Raw genomic sequence first — 20726 nt, forward strand, 5'->3', positions numbered from 1 at the left:
GTTTTGGGTAGTTCTACCTATCTGGCGCAAAGTGGTGGGGTCATGGATCCTAAAATGGCGTACGCTTGGCAGCACCTGAAAGCTGACTGCATGCAGCCCAGGATCAACCACATCCACAAGGCAGTGAACCCTCTCCTGGAGGCCAGCAGGGCGCAGAGGGAACAATTTGGGGACATCCCCATGGTGGACATGATAGGGCCAGAGTCAGGCCTGGAGCTCCTTCATGGCAGGCTTCAAAGAGACCCACGCGGGAGCCGTTCTGACCCCCAGATGGACCACCTGAGGCGGGAAAGGGAGTACAAGCTGGGCCGACAGACCTCCAGCGAGCAGGAGATCCAGGCACGGTTGAATGAGCTGCCCTTGATTGTGCGTCAGGAGCGCTACCGGAGGCGTCTTGAAAGGCAGTCTTCCAGTGAGCAGGAGGGAAGTGGGAAGCAGAGGCTGCAGAGGCAGGACTCCAGTGACCTGGAGTCGGCCAAGGAAGGCTCTGACAAGCGCTCGGGGTAAGTACAGTAGTGGCCAAACCTTGGTAGTCTTGTGTAATCTGTGTGTGGCAAAAACATTCAAATGGTCATTACAGAATCTCAGTGCCAAAAGCATAGTTTTTTAACATGGAATATCGATTCTATTACTTATTTGGGTGACTCATGGTAGTGGCTTTGTCATTGCAGAGAGAAGAAATCCGCTGCCACCATGGCAGAGATTGTGGAGCAGGTCCAGGAGAGGGAAGCAGCACAAGTGAGTAATCTTACATACGTACATGGTGCTCTATTAAATGTCTAAATGTACATCAGTACGTGGCGTAGCGGGTTAAGCATCGACCATGTAACGCAAGGTTGCAGGTTCGATTCCGCAACCATATCCTGCATGTCATCCCTTCTCTCTCTCTCACCGATCCTTCCTGTCAAAAAGCTCTACTGTCTCTATCAATAAAAAGAAAAATATGAGTGCGACTGCTCCACTCAGAAAAAATAACTTTAGTTCAGTTTATCAGTTGCAGGTATGAATGGTCGGCTAGTATTGGCATACTTATTATGAATTTAGTAGGCAGTATGCTACATACTCATTGAGTATGTAGTATTCTAGTATGCTAGTAGCCTATGCCATTTCGAACACAGCCTTAGGTGTACAGTTTCTTGTAAGTTGTCTTTTCCGATTAACTAGTGTATAGCTCTGGTAATTTTGTTCTTTAAGTCAAACTTGAAAAACAATAAGATAACTTATAAGCTGTATTAATATGATATATAATATCATATATACATCTCTGAAATGTTAATGTGTACGCAAATTATATTTTCACTGTCTTACTTTACTTTGGTTGGCAACTCACTTCAAAATATTTATCTACTTTCCCAGGCTCGAGGGGAGCCGTATCGACCCTCCAGCAGTCTTTCAGCACCTGTGACCCGATATGAGCGCCCTCGTGCCAGAGACCGCCCCAAACCCCGGAGGAGACCCCGTCCAAAAGAGCCGGAGGAAACTCGCCGCTCTCGCTCAGCCCCCGCTCAAGGTGCCCCGGCGATAAACCAGGCGCCCTCGCACACTGCCCAGAACGAAGGCTTCCTCTACCGCAAACACGACATTGGGGGCCAGCAGAGGAGCCCCAACAGGTGGGGCAACTAATTACCATCCATTAGTCACAGAACAAACAGACAATGAAAGCCCCATTTACACAGAGGCATGTCCCGGTAATTTGTCTGTAATTTATTGTTACTGTTGTCTGTGTAAACCGACTTGGGGTAGGATGTATAGTAAAATCTTTTACCTGTGGCAGATCTAGTCATGGTCCCAGTAGAAAGCCCATTAGAGATCTGTGTAAATGGGGCAGAGGTGAAATGCAGGTATGCTCAATTGTATTTGCATTGAATTCCACTCTATCATGTGCCCGACCTCACCAACACTCTCCTACCACTTCAACTGCATTGCACTGATGTGTGTAAACATGGTGAACCGGGTGAATCACGGCATGTCGGGTGACAGACAAAAAATACCAGGAAATATTTTTAAGCACTGTATTTTCTCTTTTTGTCTTTTTTCCTTTTTTTCGCACTATATTTTCAAGCATTATCTTTTGCAATATGGCTCAAAATAAATATTAATAGAGCATCTGAAGATTATAGAATACATTCTCTATTTACATATCAGTTGTATGTCTGTCAATTTCATTTGGTGTTGATTTTTTGATTCTACAAAATGTATCCCCCGGACCCATTGCAAGGAATATCATCAGATGGTTTCATTGTTTAACCTGAAATGTCTCTGTATTTCATCTTTGAAAACTTCCGCATGTTGCTCAATCCGTTTCCCACTGCTTGTTTTCCAGTAAGTCCTGGGTGAACCTATATTGCGTATTGTCTAAGGGAGAGATGGTTTTCTACAAGGACCTCAAAGCCAAGGACGCGACCACACCTTTCAATGGAGAGTCCCCGCTCGACCTAGGTGCTGTCACATGTGATCTTACTGTCGGATACAAGAAGAAGAAAAATGTCTTCATTCTCAAGTAAGGATTAGAAATGTCTCTATATGTATTACATACAATACAAACAATATGATTCTGAAAGGGAAGGATTTCTTATTCCTTTCAAAATGCAATAATCTTCTTTACCTCAAACATTTGTGTATAGCTACAGCATATTACTTGAATCTGAAATATAGCTTGTAATAAGGAGGTTATATTTTCCGGGTACTACCCTAAAGATTTCAAACATGACCTAGCAAATTCCAGTCACAACATAAAGCCAAGCATAGCGAAGAAATTTAGAAAATGTAAACAAGATATAAAATAAGGCATTAGACCGTTCTCTGACAATGGATCTCTCATTTCTCCAACAGAAAAAATGATGGAAATGATTATATTTTCCATGCAAAGGATGAGGTAAGCAGCCCTGTGGTTCAAATTAACATGAAGGAAGTTTTTGTTTACATAAGTAACGTGAGTTTAAATCTATTTATATTTTTATGGGTTAGGGTTAGGGTTAGCCTCCTTTTGATAGAGCTTCTTTGTTCATTGAGTGAAATAGTCAAGAGAGTAATTTCATGAGCAATTTCTATGAATTAGCCAACTTTAATACCAATCCTTTAAACTCGTCCTGCTACGTATGATAACTGTTTATGTGGAAACCATAACAATCCCATGTATTTTAATCAGGACCTGAAGGGTTGGATTACAAACATCACCACCAGTATATCTGAGCATGAGGAGATGGCCAAATGGGATAAGCCCACCACCTCGTCCACGGATCCTGACCGCTCTGAGAGGAAGGAGAAGTCAGAGGGTGACGCCGATGCTAGATCAGAGCGATCTGAAATTGGAGGAGAGGAGGAAGAAGAAAGATCAGAGAAGGAGCGATCTGAGAAGGGCGAGGGCTCCGAGAAGGCAGACACATCTGAGAGGGGTGAGAGGGCGGAGGGAGGGGCGGGGGGCTCCAGCACGTCAGGGAAGAGCAAATGAGCAGCGCTGATTGGAGGACAGCGTCTGTCCGTCTGCACCCTCCATCCTAACTTTACTCTATGACACCAAACGTTGGTGAGCAGAGGAGATGGAGGGAGAGCGTGTGCATGTCTGTGCATATCCTCTCTCTCTTTCTCTCACCTTTTGACATCCTGAGGCAAAGGTCCTTGGACTGCCTATTTGTAACTGTGACAGACTGATCTTCCAGCCGTGCCCCCTCACCCAGGCGATGTACATCAGTGCTTGCATTATGCCCCTGCTGGTACAGTAGGTAGGAGGATGGCGGAGATGGACCAGAGCCACCGTGTGGTCACAGGCATTTGTCACAGTCACGACTCCTCATTGATCATTTATCTCTTGGATTCACAGCATCTCTCAGTATATATATATACCTATGACTGACTATGTAATGCTCTGTCTAGACAACCCAAGCAGTGGTGAATGAAATGTTTCACAATATAAAAAAAAAAGCTTTTTTTTTTTTTAAGCAATATACTTTTTAAATGTCTTTCTCTTTGTTTGAGAGAGAGGGGAAGGAGACGAGAAACAGAGAAATATACATTTTATGATTTGTCACCATTCATCATAGCTTGTTACTCGCAGGTCTGCACCTTAAACACCTTCAACACATCTGTGTATACAAAGCATATTGACATTTAAACCCATCACATTGCTATCTCTGAATCATGTTTTCATGATGGAATGCTGGTATTTCCCACTTTAATTAATTGAATTAATCAACACATGTTTCTCTTTTTTATCTTTTGGATTAATTGTGCTCAGGCCCATACCTGGAGAAAAGGTCAACTCAATAACCCTAAGAGTTCTATTCAAGGAGGTGATGCCCAACTTAACCCTCTTGAGGTGCCATGCTGTGTATAGATCTATACACTACTTAAATCAAACCGTGGCATGTCATACGTTGTACAGTGCACCCTTTACATTTATGCCTTCATGTTTGGTCTTGAGTAGTTGACCAGTCTTGAATTCGGCAGTGCAATAATTTCATGTGAAAAGAATGAAAATATGCCAACATGGTGCCCTTCTCAAAAAGAGGAAAGACACAAAGGCTTATCCTTAGTGATCTTAAATCGATCTTTTATCTCAACAGAACGCATGAGAATAAGAGAATATGTTTTTGGGACAAACCAGAGAAAGGTCTGTTATGAAAGCATAGAAGCAGTATAACCTCATTGCTGTTTTTATTATATTGCCGCAATATTTGATAGGGATTGTAATGGTTTCACTGGTGAAATATAGTAGTAATGTCAAAATTAGTTGACCCCTGAAGATATAAATGATTCTCCTTCTGTGTTTTCTTTCATTTTGAGATAAAAAATGTATTGAAAATGTTCAGTCAGAGGAGATTTATGTCAAATTGTCATGATCTAGTCATACATTTGTATATATATATTTGTATGTATACCAATACATTTTATGCTCTAATAAAACAGTTCTCTGGACTGAAGTGGGTCAAGATGAAAACAGTTGTATTAATATACAAAAATTAATATAGGGAAAAACATCTGTCAATTACAATATTGCTGTTTATTCCATTTAAATGAAAAATATGCAAATTAGGAGCCACTATTTAAGGGTAGTGTAGTACACCAATATCTAGTTACATTTAACATACATGTTACAGGAGAAGAGAGTGCAGGACATACAGTAGGTACCGTGATTGTTTCTGTACTGTATACAGTATGTGTGTTTTTCATTTAATTGGTCATACGGGTTTGCTACCAACAGAAGACTTTTTTCTATTAGTAGTTAGATAGATACTGTCTAGCAAATTGATTATTTCAAAAACAGTCCTGTTGCGAGGGAAACACTACATTAACTTCCTCTGGCTAACTGGCTTGGATAACAACTAACAAGGAACTAGCCTGAATTCTAGTTTATTTGGCAACTATGAAGCTGTGGTTAGACTGGTATCCAGGCTACACATGTTTAAGCTGTGACTCTTGGGCTGTGACTTCAAAGATAAATAGAAAACCATCCTTCCATTCATTTTTACATAAATTGCTATAGCATATTTTTTAAGAATCAATCTTTTCAAATGGGCTACTTTTGAGTATGTTTACAGGTCAGGCATTATCTAGAATGTTCCACATTATGGGTCTTACAAAATGCACCTCCCTGCGTAAAGTGGTCTACAACCAAATTTCTGTAAGTAATAGTGAAACCTCAAGCCTTATTCTCATAAGATCGATAACCAGTACATTAATTAAAAAATGACCTCACTGGAGTCACAATAGAGTTCATTTGACTCAGGATGCAAATACTGGCATTCATTGACTTAAGGCATTATAGTGTTGTGATGCAAGTAGCAGTAATGCATCTTAACTGCAACTTGTTGGTTAGACACATTTAACACACTTAACTATTGGTGTGACATTAATATTTCATGAGGTGTACATTATGTTTCCCCCACACAAATGACAAGCTGTAAAAAGTGGTTAACATAAGGTGCAATTTCATGCTAAACTCCCCTATGTAGGCTTTAAGAAGTGACTTGATACCTAAAACGATTTATTTGCACTTACTGTAGCAGTCAGCCTTTCATTGCAATACATTATTATTACTTAAATACTATGAGATAATTTATTGTTTTCTTCTGTGTAAAGGGGGAGGTATTGCTTTGCCCATTGCAAGTGTAGCCTACTGTATTGTCAATTAAAGTGTTCATTTACAGAGCAGAAAAAAACATCATCACATGATAAAACAAATCAGTTTGTATCAATATCAGATACAGGATGTTTTATTTGGCAATTACCTATTAAACACACAGAAATCAGGCAGCGTAAAGCACTGGACCTCATGGCTGATATTGTGTTTTCCTTGCCTCTGATAAAATGTTAAAGTGTACCTTTACAATACCTAAACCTTGCTGCTATGACATTTCTCTATGTAAACCTCCTTACTTGCTGATGCAACATTGACGTGAACATTGGTGTATGCTTGATACAGAGGTGTGAAAATGAGAGTTTTGAAAGGTCATCATCAACAGCCACAGATGAGTAGATAACTGATCTGGATACTGTAGTAGTACAGTATAAGGGAAATGCAGAAATTCCTGATGTTGAATTAAATGTTTTAAACTGAAAGTCAATATGCTTGATTGAATAGAGAATGTTAAGAGTTCCCTGTGTTAGAATTAAAAATATATATCTTTTCTTGACTGACCCTTTACCCCAAAACCCATTGCCAGAGAGTACAGCTCTTGAGACAGGTGTGGACTGGATGTCAAAGCTCTTGATTTTAGGGGGTATAGATACTATCATTATAAGACCGTCATACATAATCATCAATTAGCGTCATATAACATGTTTGAATTCATGGACTTAATTCATAAGACCAGCGACATGCCCCATGCTCTAATTCAAACTTCCAAATGTTTTTGTGCATTTATCACATGGAGCAAGTTTCAAGTGTCATGACTGCATATGTCAGGTGTCATGACACCTTTATCTAGGCAAAATTGTATTGTTATGTAAAAGACTTCAACTGTTTTATGTTTTTGTAAGAAGAAAATAAATTATTTGTGTCTTCCATACCTTCTAGTATTCATAAAGCCACCTGGGAATAGTGAGAATCACATATCATACTGTAGCTCTGACAACTAAGTGAGTTAGCAATGATAGACGTCAACTGAAGGGCTGGTCTTTTAAAAACTGTGTTTCTGTTAGAGGTATTAACGCTTCTGATCAGTAAGCTTGAAATATTTGCTTATGTACAGTATGTTGGTACAAATAACATTTTTATGCTGTATTCTGTAGCCCCCTCATAGCGGATCAATGAAATGCTGAAACTCATCTGAGCTACTTGCAGTTTTCAAGAGAGGTGTGAGTGGACATATTGATGATGTGAAAAATAAGAATTCATGCAACTTTTGTTTTGCACTAAAGCACTGCCCCATTGCACAGTGTAAAACGCTAGTGGTGACGCAGGGTCTATAAGAAATATACATGTATACAGTATTGCACAAAGTCTGCACAACTCAATGTATGTCTTTTAAGAATGTAAATTTTAATTCTGATTTGTTAATTAAATAGACTGGAGTAACATCTGCCAATATCTGTCTGTTGAAATATGAAATATGGTATTGTCTCATAAACTCTGTTCATCCCTTAATATTGCCACTGTCTTTTTTATTATATTGCTGCACATTTCCAAATTAATTACCGAACGTGCAAGGACTGGCTGTTGACAGTTTCAACCACAGTTTGGATTGGAAATCAAACAATAACTGAGGTTAAAATAGAGATGCTCAGCTTTCATTTGATGGTATTTGTGTACATACTGGTTTCACCATTTAGAAATTACAACACTTTATGCACTGTTTCACAGTCTTGATTTCAGAGAGAGTTGATCTTGCATCCTCCTCTCCACCCAACGATGAAGCAGCAATCCCTCTCTCTTCATCAGAATGTGTAGATAATAACCAATGCCTTCCCTAGACCGTTCAAACCATCTGGAAAACATTTATTAAGTAATTTTCTTGTTGGCTACATTGTTAGAACATTATGTGTTTTTTGTTGGGAGTGTACAGATACACAATCGCTGAAATAATGTATGTAAAATAGTACAATATCAAACAGCTGGACACATACTCCTGTCTTTACATCAAACAATCCACTTGTCTTCATTTGGGTACCCCTGTCAGCTATCATCTGTAGGGAGAAAATGCTTGTAATGTGCTGCATACGACACCATACAGAAGAAAACATGGAACATTTCTGTGGTATTTCAAAACAACATATCATATTGTGAAATGTCTTACAGTTTTTCCTCTATCGCTTTAACACTAACATTAGAACATCAAACACAATGACCAAAACCTGAAACTGGTGTATTTGATCTCGCACCAATTATTCACAGTGACAAACACATTTCTTGCTTATCACTCATTTTGAGTTTTGAGATTGCTTTTCAATTAGCAATCATAGCTTTAGCAATAAAAGGGCCAATGGTGAGCTCTCATGTGTTGAAATATATCTGAAGTATATCAGGGCTGGATTCGTCATGCTAGGCGATACTTTCCCCTTTGCTTGGCCAGGGAGAACATTGTCTGTGATGTCGACGAGGTCTTGTGGCCTTTGTGTAGACTGTAGAGTATTATGCAGAAGGCTTATTTTCTTTTTTCTATTGTTTGTTCTGTATGAAGAACACTTTACAAATCCAACTGTCATTGCTGAGATGTGTACAGTATTTCAGAATATATATATAAAAAAAGTTATATTCTTGTCTTGTTTTATATTTGAGTATGAAAACATAACAGTTTATAACAGGCTACTGTACGTAATGTAGTGTAACACTGAAAATGCAAAAGGCCTCCTGATAATCTTATCATAGTACTGTTTTCCACTGATCATAGTGTTTTCCATTGTGCACATCAGTGTTGGTCTGTGTCTATTCATTTGATGGTGTGTGGGTGTCATTTCATTTGACGGCAACATTTCATTTTGAGAAGACAAAACATTATTTTGAATGCAGTGTTTGCTTTTGCAAGAGAGTTTAGGGTTTTGTGTGTGAGTTTTGGGATTTGTGTTAAGAGTTAAGAGAAAATGAGCTATGCTTTGAGAAAACGTGTTAAAGCGATAGAGAAAAAAACTGTAATAGAAATTAAAAACCCCATAAGATCCATACACTACATATCCCACAATCCTTTGAGGTTGCAGCTTGCTTTAGTGGGTGTGACCGATTTAAAAAGATAGGCGACAGAAGTTTAGGAAAATGGCCAGCTGGGGTAGGATTGGTGTTGTTGTCTTGAAAAACTTTTTGAAGAGGCCGTGGCTAAACAGAGGTTTGACGCTTCATCGTGCTCTGGGGACCGGTATTTTGGGGTCTCTTGTCGGAACCGGACTAATATGTTCTCACTATGAACCGAGCAGGAAGTTGCTGCCCTTCACCGTTCACGCTAAGGAGGAAAAGGTAAAGTACCGGTAGTCAGCTAACGTTAGCTAGTTAGCTATCCTAACGAGAGAGCTAAACTAATTATCGACAGAGAGTGGCAGGAGTGTCAGTGGAGTAACATTGTCATTCGTCCTGACTCCTGATGGTCTTGCACAATAATTTAGTCTTTACCTGCATGACGCATGTTGTGTTGGTGTGGGCGTCGATGTTGGTGTGGGGTGAAGCAGGCAAGCTCACTCCTAACATGTAGGCTGGTGCAGATGCTAGAACATTGACAAGTGAAAGCAAATCTACAGTACATACTCTGCCCATTTGCATTGACTGTCACCTGTGTCAAAGCCTATCAGTGCATATGAGGAGGTAGCCCGAACAGTCGCTAGTGGTCGCTGTTTCATGTCGTTTGTAAACCAGTGACCTCTAACGGCTGTTCGTGCTAATGAGTAGGCAAGGGGAGGTTACTCTAGTCACACAGACAGCCTAATATTTGCTCTAGACTATGAGCCATATATGCACTGGCGGACTCTGAAAAACGTCTCTTAAGTGCCCTTTTGAGTGGCGAAAATGAGAGGACGTACCCTATTGGTGCCCCTCCAATGGTCTAAACTTGACCATGTGCCCCCACAGTTGAAAAAACGTGCCTAAAGTGCCCTTTTGAGTGGCAAAATTAGAGGATGTGCCCTATTGGCTGCCCTTCCAATGGTCTAAACTTGTGTGCACTGATGGGGTCCCATGTTTTCGCCCCTGCCCTTCAAACACCCTGAGTCCGCCACTGCATATACGTATGTATCAATAACCGAGATGCAGCTATGCTCTCATGTGTGTTCTACCGCCGCTGTTTTTAGGAAACCTCAGTGACCCAAGTGTCAGCCAGACGGAAACGCTTCAACCAGTTTTCCTCAATGATGTACGAGCAGGAGCCCTACATGACACCAAGGGACTTCCTCTTTTCTGTGATGCTGGAGAATGTTGACCGTAAGAAGCTATGATGAGTGTCCTGTCCATAGAAATAGAATGAATCAGGTCCTGTCCATGCTGCAAAATGTTGAATGTGTGGCCACAGAGTTGTGGTCACATTAAAGTATGTTGATATAGACAAGTTTATGTGTGTGATGAACCTTAATGCCAGCATGATGTTCTTTTTTTCGTTTTCTTATTCTTGTAGGCAAGTTGAACAAAAAAGTGTTAACCAAAAAGGTGAGTGTTTGCATCATTTCTTTGTAGATCATGTAATTGAATGTATTTTCATGCTTTGGTTTTTATGTCTTTGTTTGTCATGATACTTGTAGGAGGTGGATGAAATGCTGCTCGCTGCCTCCCAAGCAGAAGCAGGCAGCTGCTTGTTTAGAAACTTCGGAGACCATGGTATATTCAACACCTCACCAATACACATCTTATGATAAGAGCTTTGTTCTCTATCAAAATTCAAGGGTCTGAAGTGCTGGGCAGTGATGCTTTAGACATTATATATATATATATATATATTTTTTTTTTTTACCATGATCACTTGAATCTTCAGATTCACATAATTCCCTATGTGATAGAGAATTCTTTGTCACTCGCAGGTCTGATATCCTACACAGAGTACCTGTTCCTGCTGACGATTCTGACCAGTAAGTTACAGACCCAACATAACGCATGTCTTGTCTGAATCTGCCCTGCATGGTGGACCACCAGCATCCTCTAATCATCAGCTTCCCTGTGGAAGTAGGGTTGATAAGACAAGGCCACAGTAGTGCGTGTGGTGATGATATCAGGCATTTGTCTGCATGCACAGTACAGAGTTTCATGGCATGGTACATGGTATTATTGGGCATGGTATACGCTACTGTGTTGACACGTACAGGTTTCTGTGTTTTCTAATCCATAGAATAGGTCAGGAAAGAATGTTGAATGTCATTACTTTGAGTTTGTGGAATCTTCTATGCCCTCCAAGATGTAGTGCAGTGTCAGTGTTGTGGTATGTAAACATAATAAGCAACAGTATTTGCCCCCCCAGCAGACACTGCTCTTTATCTTGTTGAGTGGACAGTGATCCCTGCTTGTCATTGTTCTGTTCTCAGGCAGCATCCAGAGAAGCATGTGATGTATTTTGTTATTTAAGATGCATTGTGTTATTTCAGAGCCACGCATAGGATTTCATATAGCTTTCAAAATGCTTGATGTTGATGGCAATGAGCAGGTGGACAAAAAGGAGTTTCTCAAGGTATGTATTTTATTAGGTTCTTCTAGAGATGGAATGGAGTTTCATTATTTATTCTAATGTATTCAGTCTGATATAGGCTTGTATATCACCTGTATCTTCTCTGTATCAAGTATCTACACTGTTATGTCCGACTTGTGTAAATTATGAAATTAGGAGTATCCCTATTCCAAAATGTCTAGATATTACACTAGTTTCTTGAAAACATTTTGGGGGATTTGTATGAGTAGTTGGAGGTATGTATAAAGACATTATAACACTTTATCATGATAACTATAGCCATAATACTCCAGCAATTATGATAGAGCGGGCCGAAAGGAATATTTTAAAATTTATTTTTTATGTTAAGTAATACATGTAGTAATACAAGTAATATGTCATCTGCATATATATATATATATATATATATGGTATGATCAATTTCTTTATTTCACACTACAAATGAAGTGATGTGATGGTATTGCAATACCAACAGCTACATTTTAAGAGAAGGATGCTGCATAAAAGGTAGAGAGCCAATTGAAATGTTCTGTTGCCTTTACATCAAGTCTGCTCTTCGTGTGCCATGTGTGTTTAGATGCACTATCAGCACCAGTCTCAATTGGTTGATCTAAAAAAACAATGACACCCTTGACCTTTAGAATCTTGTACTGTTCTGTAGATTGTCTAATTGAGAGCAAGCTGGTGTGGATATCAGCTACACTGGGCCAACCAGGGGGGTAATTCCAACAACGTTGCTAAAGGAAAATCCAGGGTTATTATGATAAATTTCACAAGATGTATTAAAAAAAATGGGATTATTTCTCTTTCTTTTTTCCATTTATTTTAAGTTTTGTGAGATTTATTAAAAATAAGCCTGGCTTTTCCTTAGCAATGTTGATGGAATACCCCACAGGAGTAGAGTTAGATTCCTCTGGAATGTTGTTACTGTGATGAAGAGGTCAAGTCTGTACTGCATGTCAGCATGTTATGCACCACTGGTGTTAGTTTGGCTTGGCTCATGGACCATTGTTAGCTCTTTCTTCTTACTTCTCTGGTTTTGCATTAAAAATGGGACATGCAATTGGTACTTTGTAAGCTTTTTATTAATAAAACGTTCTCTGTTATTGCTGACATTTATTGGATTGTTCAGATGAATAAGAGGTATGTATGTGTGTTTATGTATGTATGTGTGTTTATGTATGTATGTGTGTGTGTGTGTGTCAGGGTTTCCGTTAACCGGCAATTACCGGTCTTTGTCCGGTAAAATTTGTTGAAGTCCGACAAATTGAAAACTCGTCGGACATAAATGTCCGGTGAAAATAATTCCCTCTAAGCACAATTTGAATACAATTCGCTAAAGTTCACATTCTGATTCCTTCTATTTTAAAAAATCCCTGTATTCTCCAGTGTGCCTGTAACCGAATTAAAACTGCGGACCGAAGTCGCCTTGGGGAGGGCAAGGTCACACATCTGCCATGTCTCCGCCGCCGACTGTCACTTCCACGATTTTTTCACACGTCACACGCTGCCGGTATCCAATCGTAAATCATCCAATCCCCGTTCTCTACAGACGACGCGAAATGATAAGGTGTCTCTCACCGAGTGCTGAGAGCGGGATGAAAAAAAATATGATTTTGAAAAAAAAAAAAATATATATATTTTAATATGGTGACCGGAATATATCACGTTTGTCCGGTAAATCGAAATCTTCCCGGACACGATGTCCGGCGGCAATTTTTTCTAACGGAAACCCTGGTGTGTGTGTGTTAATTTAATCAGTTCTTCCCTGCATAACAAGTCATAGTGGCAAATATTCTGTTTTTTTAAAAACTTTTGGCAATATATTGCAAGGGAATAATTGAGGCTGTTTTCTTTCATGCCAAAGCTTAAGAAAATCATTGGGAAAAGAAAAGTTCCCATGGAAGGAGTCATCGACGTGAGTCAACACAAGCCATTTACTTTCTTTATTGGGGGGGGGGGGGGGAGTCATTAGTGATGTACTGTACAACATGTTATGAATTGAATGGTCTTAACAAATATCTTTGAAAGCTTTTAGCCTGGCAAAAACTGTTATTTCATGACCTTGTAAACCATTGTGCACTAAAGGGAGAATGATCATGTTTACTCATAGTTCATGCATGAATCGACTTGTAGTAATAACAACGTCAAGAAGTGTTGAAACTTGATGTCATCTTACAGAAACCAGTCACTGAGGGGGATGGTGTGAACACTACACTGCAGGCGTTCTTCTTTGGACGAAATGGAGAAAACAAGCTTCAGTACATGGGCTTTAAAAGGTACAATGTCTGTGGTTTGCTTTTACCATAGTCACCTAAATTTGCTACTTTAATTTCTACTTTACTGGCATCTCTTATCCTCCTTGGAATCATGTATTGATCTGCTTCATTTGACCCTCACTGTCCTCCTCTATTAGCTTCATGGAGGACCTGCAGTCTGAGGTGCACGAGATGGAGTTCCTGCAGTTTTCGAGGGGCATGGACACCATGAGGAGGGAGGATTTTGCAGAGTGGCTGCTGCACTACACCAACGAGGAAGACAACGAGGCCTATTGGGAGAACATGAGGAAGAGAATTCCTGCTGGCCAGGTAATACAGAAAAACAAATAAATAATAGTAATTATCTTTCTTCTTCTAGCACGACGACTGCCAATGGCCCCAGGCCTGAGCATAGATTACTTTTTCCTGCTATGACTGCTGGATAGATGATTCACTTAGTCAAATGTATTGATTGTAAGTCGCTGTGGAATAAGGCATCTGTAAAAATGCATAAATAAATTGAATTTAAATGTAAATGAATAGTTAACAAGTGATATGATGAATATACTTTTGTTTCAGTATGTATTTTTACAGTATGTATACATTTACACTGCACTAGGGATGCACGAAATTCGGCCACCGAAATTATTCGGTCAAATGTGTGAAAAGACCGAATGTTTACCAAATACAATGTTTTTTTGATGACGCAATCAAACAGTGCAAGCAACCCATGCTGTTCTGTGAATGAGACGAGCATTGAGTGATGACTGCCTACTGCCAAGTCATATAATTACAGCAAACATGTCGGCAGTTTGGCATCTGTTCTCTGAATGACAATGAGAGGCACATTCCGCCCATGGCTCCCATGTTAGGCGCCCATGTTACCGGATTAGAGCAGCCATATATGCCGTGTGAGAGGCACTCTCATGCTGGCTCCTCCTCCTCTCGCTATAGAGGCGGAGTTTCGCCTATTTTTCACGTGTGAGGCCGACGTGAAAATGATCTTAACCAGCAACATAGATTACAAATTCAATGTCTACATCTGTAAATATGTATATATATTTTTTGGAATCAACACTTCCGCTATCTGTTTCAAAGCAGAAACCCCATGTAGGCTATAATTATATTATGTTAATAAAAGAACATCAGGCAGTATTTTTCCAATGATTTCTCCCCCTCTCTCTCTCTCTATTTGGTAGTTAGGTATTCTCTTGCCACAGCAACATTGTGACAGTATACATTTCCATCTTGCTTATGTTGCGATCAAAGTCGCGTGAAATGACATGTCGTTGGCACAATTGCGAAATATTAAAACCAATAACATTCCTGTGGAAATGCTCATGCTCTGAATAAATTTTACTACTCTTTCTCCCATTCTCTCTCTCGCTCACACACACAGACACATTCACACTTTCTCTTTGCTTCTCTCTGTGTCTCCCTGTCTGTGTGTGTGTGACTGGGTTCTGCTTATAACCGTTTCACTTTTCATGACAGCAGAGACTGAACCCAGAACAATTTATAATGAAGTGAAATTAAACATTATATTATTGATGGCCATTATCAAGGGCAAACTCAATGTACAAAGATAGGGCTGGCAGTAGCAGCTCCGCAGTAGAGCCGTAACAAAAACGTGGGCAGTAGGGAAGGCGCGACAAAAAGTCCACGCACACGTGCCGCTGAAGTAACACAGCCAGTGTAATTTGGGCGTAAGAGGCACTTTTACATTTGAAAGTGTTTTATAAAAATGTTTTATATTTGAAAGTGTTCTATTTAATTTTTGTTTATATTTTTTATATTATACTTTATATTATAACATACCAGTCATATTCTGGAATGTGTCTGAATGTTAAAGTTCCATAAGTATAAGCAAAATAAAGTAACATTATATATAAACCCCATGTAGGCTATTTATAATTGTTCTTTTCTCCTTGTGCACAAAACACGTACCGAAACCGTGGCCCAAAAACCGAGGTTCATACTGAACCGTTGCACCTCTAATGAATAAGCATACAAGCATGAATAAAAAGCTAAATGTATTTAATTTAAGCAATGGAACAATTAATGAAAAACTGCTGGTACCCACTTGGTATTCGACCAAGTGTTTCCTTAATTTCGGCTTTGGCCAAGAATTTTCATTTCAGTGTACCCCTGGATTGGACAATACATATGTCCTTGCCCCCTAAATGATGAACTACTATGTCACTTTGCACATGTGCTGTAATTTCATTTTGTGATTAAAACTGTTTGTTTCTATTCTCTTTTAGAGCATCACATTTGATGAGTTCAAAGCTTTCTGTCTCTTCACCAACAATCTGGAGGATTTTGCCTTCTCTGTGAAAATGATAAGTGAATCCAACCGTCCAATAGGAATGGGTAATTTCCTTCGACTGTGTTTTTATTTCACAAAGAAGTAGAATATGATATGAAACAACATCCAGAAAGACGTTTTACTTCAAACACTAATTTAATCACTTCAACCTAAATACACTTAACATTTCCCGACCATTCTTTTGCAGTCCAGTTTAAGCGAGCTGTGAAGATTGCGACAGGCCATGATCTGTCAGAGAACGTGCTGGACACTGTGTTTAAGATCTTTGATCTGGACGGTGATAACTGCCTGAGTCAAAATGAGTTCATCGGAGTGATGGAAGACAGAGTTCTGCGAGGGTTGAAGGTATGGGTCTAATTTATCTAATTCATCTACTGGATTGACACATTGGTTGCAATCAATATTGACAATTGCTTGTTGCAATTGGCTGAATAGGAAAAATTACAATGCAGTTGAGGCATGATTGGACAATTTTTAAATGGTGCCATACCAAGTAAATTGGATCAAAATTCCTGTTTTCAAGCCGGAGTGTGGTGCAACATAATAATTATAATAATCACAATGCAACATGATTGCTCCCGTCCCTGAGTTCATTTACACCCCTTGACTGCTTGGGATGGAAATATTCCGTTGTCATCTTGTCTGTCTACTTCTCTGTCTACTCCAACTCTCATTCCTACGGTCTCAATTAAATGTGGGTGGAATTTTTTTGTTTTCCATGTCTGTTTTATTCATAACTTTGTGATGTCCATATATCCTCAGGTGCAGCCCCAGCAGGGCCTCAAGGGTTATTGGAAGTGTGTGAAGAGGGAAACTCTGAAGGGAGCACAAGAGGCCCTCCGAGACACAGGGAGCCCCTTCTGAGGATCCATGCTGTTGGCTGGGGAGACCCTGTGTAAAACACAGAGGGCTGACCACTGGTGAATGATGGTAATGTGGTCTAAATAAACCCAGAAACTAAACCACATCATGTAAGGGATATACCACATACAATGATTTTCAGGTTTCCCTTTCATTCATGTCAAGGAATCACGTATCCATGTTTTGTTTACTTTGTGGTGAAATAGTACATGATCTATGGGTGTGGCTTTTGTTTACACGTTCACAGGGTGTGCTTTATACAAGTCTATGCATATCTTAATATAAAATGCATATACACTGTCTGTGTTTTTCAGTAATGTTTGCATTTTTATACTCTCTTGCTGCTGAAATTCAGCATGTTTACAGACTGAGCTGGTTTTACTGTGGTATCATTTGGAATTTAATTTAGATTTCTTAAAATGCTAAAAGAAAAAGTCACGCAGATAGGAATAGTGTGGGTGTCTTATCAGAACTGTATGATTGTATTAAAAAAATAAATGACCCAAGAAGAGCAACATTTTACCTGGTTTCTGTGAAATTTGTGGCATTTTTTTTTTTACATAACAGAAAAGCTGCAGTGTCTACAAGGAAGGAAAATGACTAATTACCAGTCCCATTCAAGCAGACATGAAATCACACCATCAGAAAGAGCCAGCCAGACAAGAAAAATCACAACATCAACAACTATTCTGTAATTTATTATAGTTGACCCTTTAAGATCACATTTGAGTATGTGGGTTAACCATGATTGAAGCATGTGATGCTAATTATCTTATTACCTTATATATATTTGAGAGGAATTCAGAAAGAAAATATTAGAGAGACAAAACCAACCAGCTTACTTCTGTGGTAGATGGAGGAAACAGAGTGACTGATGCCAAAGGTTATCAGTGAATACAGCATACATAAGCTACAATACAGTAAAATTACATATAGCACGAAGCCATCTTTGGTCTTCTCATCACTTACTATAAACTCATACATATAAATTTGTATTGTATCAAAAATAGAAATTACATAGCCATTGAAAGTAAATTCACATTTTTGACATACAATATGTAATAAAGGAGCATACATAGGAGACCTGTGTGATTACAATTTTTCAAACCTTTGCTTTAAGGACCTACTGGTTTTGCCATATTTTGAACAATCTTGTTTTTCTGTCCAAATAATTGCATGGGTCTGACACCCCATTTACTATCAATATTGGTATCGTTCACTTGTATGACAGTATGCAACTAAATATTTGTAATATAATATATAGAAACACATATGAAACGCTGAGATTGTCATTTGAACTAACAGACCTGTGCTTTCAATCCTGGGCTTTTAAAACAAGGCCTCATGACCAGCCTGTGGCCTCTGGCCTCTGCTGCGTTGGGAGAATGATTTCTGTAGGACTTTCTCTAGTTTAATTGTACTACTAACCCCTGCAGGTGAGCCCAGCCCAAACAGACTGACATGTGGCCCCCTCTTCAAAAGGTGATTCTGTTGCCTCCTTGTTAAAGGTGATGCTGTTGCCGTCCGGATTTCATGGAAGTTCTGTTGCTTGCTGCACCGTAGAGGCACATGTGATGACCTGCCGCTAAATTGACCTCCAGGTGAGATAGATCAGGGAAGTGCCATAAAAGTTGTTTGATCCGCTGTGGAGGAATAGGAGAATTATTTAAAAACCTTTTCGTGAGAAGAAACTGCCACAACTATTACCACAAACAGCTCTACAGAAAATGTATTGGGCTAATTAAAGAGCTATGTTGTTAGTCTCACCTTTCACCTCCATTAGGCCAAAGGGTCAGGGGTCGTTTTCCTTCTTCACTGTCACATCACCGTCTCCAGCCAGGATGGTGGAGATCTCTCCCTGCATGAAGGCCCAGGGCACGGTGGACCCAGCCAGGGGACAGCGCTCTCCGCTGGGGCAGTACACTTCCCCTCCAGGGCCCTGGCTGCGGATGGACCCACGTGTGCAGGGGAAGCAGAATTTGTGGTGTGGGACAGAGGGGCACTGGACAAAGTGAGTGTCCTCCAGACGCTCTCTGCAGAGGGTGCAGCAGAGGAGAGCACCAGAGGGGCCACTACCAGACTCCCCCGCGGCGGTGGTGCTCGGCCCCCCTGCGTTGGCCCCCTGCCCCATGGCTGCCTGGGAGACTGCTGCGGAGGCTGAGGAAGGGCTGCCGCTGGTGGGACGCCCTGCTCCAGAGGAGTGGGCTGCAGACATGCTGGGGCCGTCTCTGGACATCTGGCTGGAGCTCAGGCTGTCAGCCACTCCCATGAGCGCTGAGATGGGCGAGGGCTGGCTGTGTGAGCGGGGCGGGCCCTCCTGGGGATTGGACATACCAGAGAGGGGCTCCATCCCTGGGTATGCACCTCTGGGCCAGGGGTCCCTGGTTCCTGGGTGATCTCCCATGGACCTCCCTTCACCCTCTCCGTTCTCTGACCCCGGGGATGCTTTGCGTCGCCTCGTGGTGCTTTTTGGAGGTGCTGAGCGGCCCGCAGGCGCCATCGACATCCCTGTGTCGGGGTAAGACTGTGGTAGCACCTCTGGCATGGGAGGCTCCTTAAACAAGCGCACGCCGTCACTCAGGAGCTCTGTGAGTGCACGCCAGTCCCCAGCACCCTGCCGCCTCTCATATTCCACATAGCGCAGTCCAGAGTTCACCGCTTTACCTGCGTCTTTGGCTGAGTCACGGAACATCTGCCTGACAAGCTCTGGGATTCCAGAGAAGACAATTCCAGAGCCACTTGTGTACTCCACAAACATCTTCAGCTCAAATTCAGGACCAGTCCCTGCATCGAAAGCTAGGATGCGTCCCACCAGATTGTGGTCTTTCCTGAAGCGCACACTGAAGGGGGCACAGCCACAGAGGGTCACCAGGACGTCCCGCACTGCTTTGGGGCGGTTTGGCCAGCCCTCGGCCCGACTCCTAGCACTCTCAGCGAGCTCAGCCATAACCTCCCCATTCCTCCAGACTCCTGCCTCCAGACCAACCAGAGCTGAGGCGCCAGCCCCCACACCCAATGACATGGCTGATGCTGCCTGCCGCCTCCCAACATCACCCATTATAGGGCCAGAGGAGACAACCAGAGAGGGGCCTCCAGCTCGGGAGCCTGAAACTGGGGCCAACAAGCCATGAGGAGTCCCAACTAACCCCTGGGCTATCAATGCATGGGGTATGGTCCCATGTAAAGCAGGTCCAGCCATTGCCCGTCTAGTATTGGGACTCTGCCTGCTTACCTCTGACATACTCACATCCTCAGCTCTGTGCAGACCATTGGGGAGGCGAGGGGAGACACCATACTCTCCCCTCCCCCTGTCTAAACGCTCTGCATGCTGCCTCCCTCCTTCTATAGGCCCACCTGAGGTGGGTTTGCCCTGCTGCGGGCCAGGGGACCTGCCGTCTAAAACCCCATGGGTACTCTTCAGCTGCCTAGCCGTCTCGATGAGGACCTCAATCCTGTCTGCTCCGTCGTAGTTAACGCATCCCCGGCACACTGCCTCGCTGAACTCCCAGAGCATGGCCCACGGCATCTTGGGCAGATCGCAGAGGTAGCACCATTGCCGTCTGGAGGATGCCTGCGAGGCGGAGGACATGTTGTTTACAGGCCCTCGTACAAACTTTCTTGAGCGGCCAACGCGTTTCAGTCTTTGGTTTTCAAGGATTATTTAATATTCAGCTACTTCGAACCACATGCCTCGGATATGTTGTAACGGAT

At 41.4% G+C, this 20726-nt stretch overlaps 2 protein-coding genes across 2 annotated transcripts; one reads left to right on the top strand and one right to left on the bottom strand.

Annotated features, from left to right (window-relative positions):
- The first annotated feature begins 9176 nt into the window (after positions 1–9176).
- Positions 9177–17522, top strand: micu2 (mitochondrial calcium uptake 2). Its single transcript, XM_080528391.1, has 12 exons — positions 9177–9385; positions 10210–10339; positions 10530–10561; positions 10654–10729; positions 10930–10977; positions 11488–11570; positions 13435–13485; positions 13749–13846; positions 13984–14155; positions 16090–16198; positions 16342–16499; positions 16917–17522. Exons 1-12 carry the CDS (start codon positions 9188–9190, stop codon positions 17016–17018), a joined length of 1257 nt encoding a protein of 418 aa, XP_080384517.1. The 5' UTR covers positions 9177–9187; the 3' UTR covers positions 17019–17522.
- Positions 17523–17728: 206 nt separating this feature from the next.
- LOC308155231 (interferon regulatory factor 2-binding protein 1-like) lies at positions 17729–20693 on the bottom strand. The gene is made up of 2 exons (XM_080528507.1): positions 18783–20693; positions 17729–18658 (listed from the first exon to the last, which is right to left on the bottom strand). The coding sequence occupies exon 1, from the start codon at positions 20602–20604 to the stop codon at positions 18808–18810; it is 1797 nt and encodes a 598-aa protein (XP_080384633.1). The 5' UTR covers positions 20605–20693; the 3' UTR covers positions 17729–18658; positions 18783–18807.
- Between the last annotated feature and the right edge of the window lie 33 nt (positions 20694–20726).

This window comes from Nansenia antarctica, assembly GCF_963989245.1.
Source record: "Nansenia antarctica genome assembly, chromosome: 4".
Taxonomy (NCBI): Eukaryota; Metazoa; Chordata; class Actinopteri; order Argentiniformes; family Microstomatidae; genus Nansenia; species Nansenia antarctica.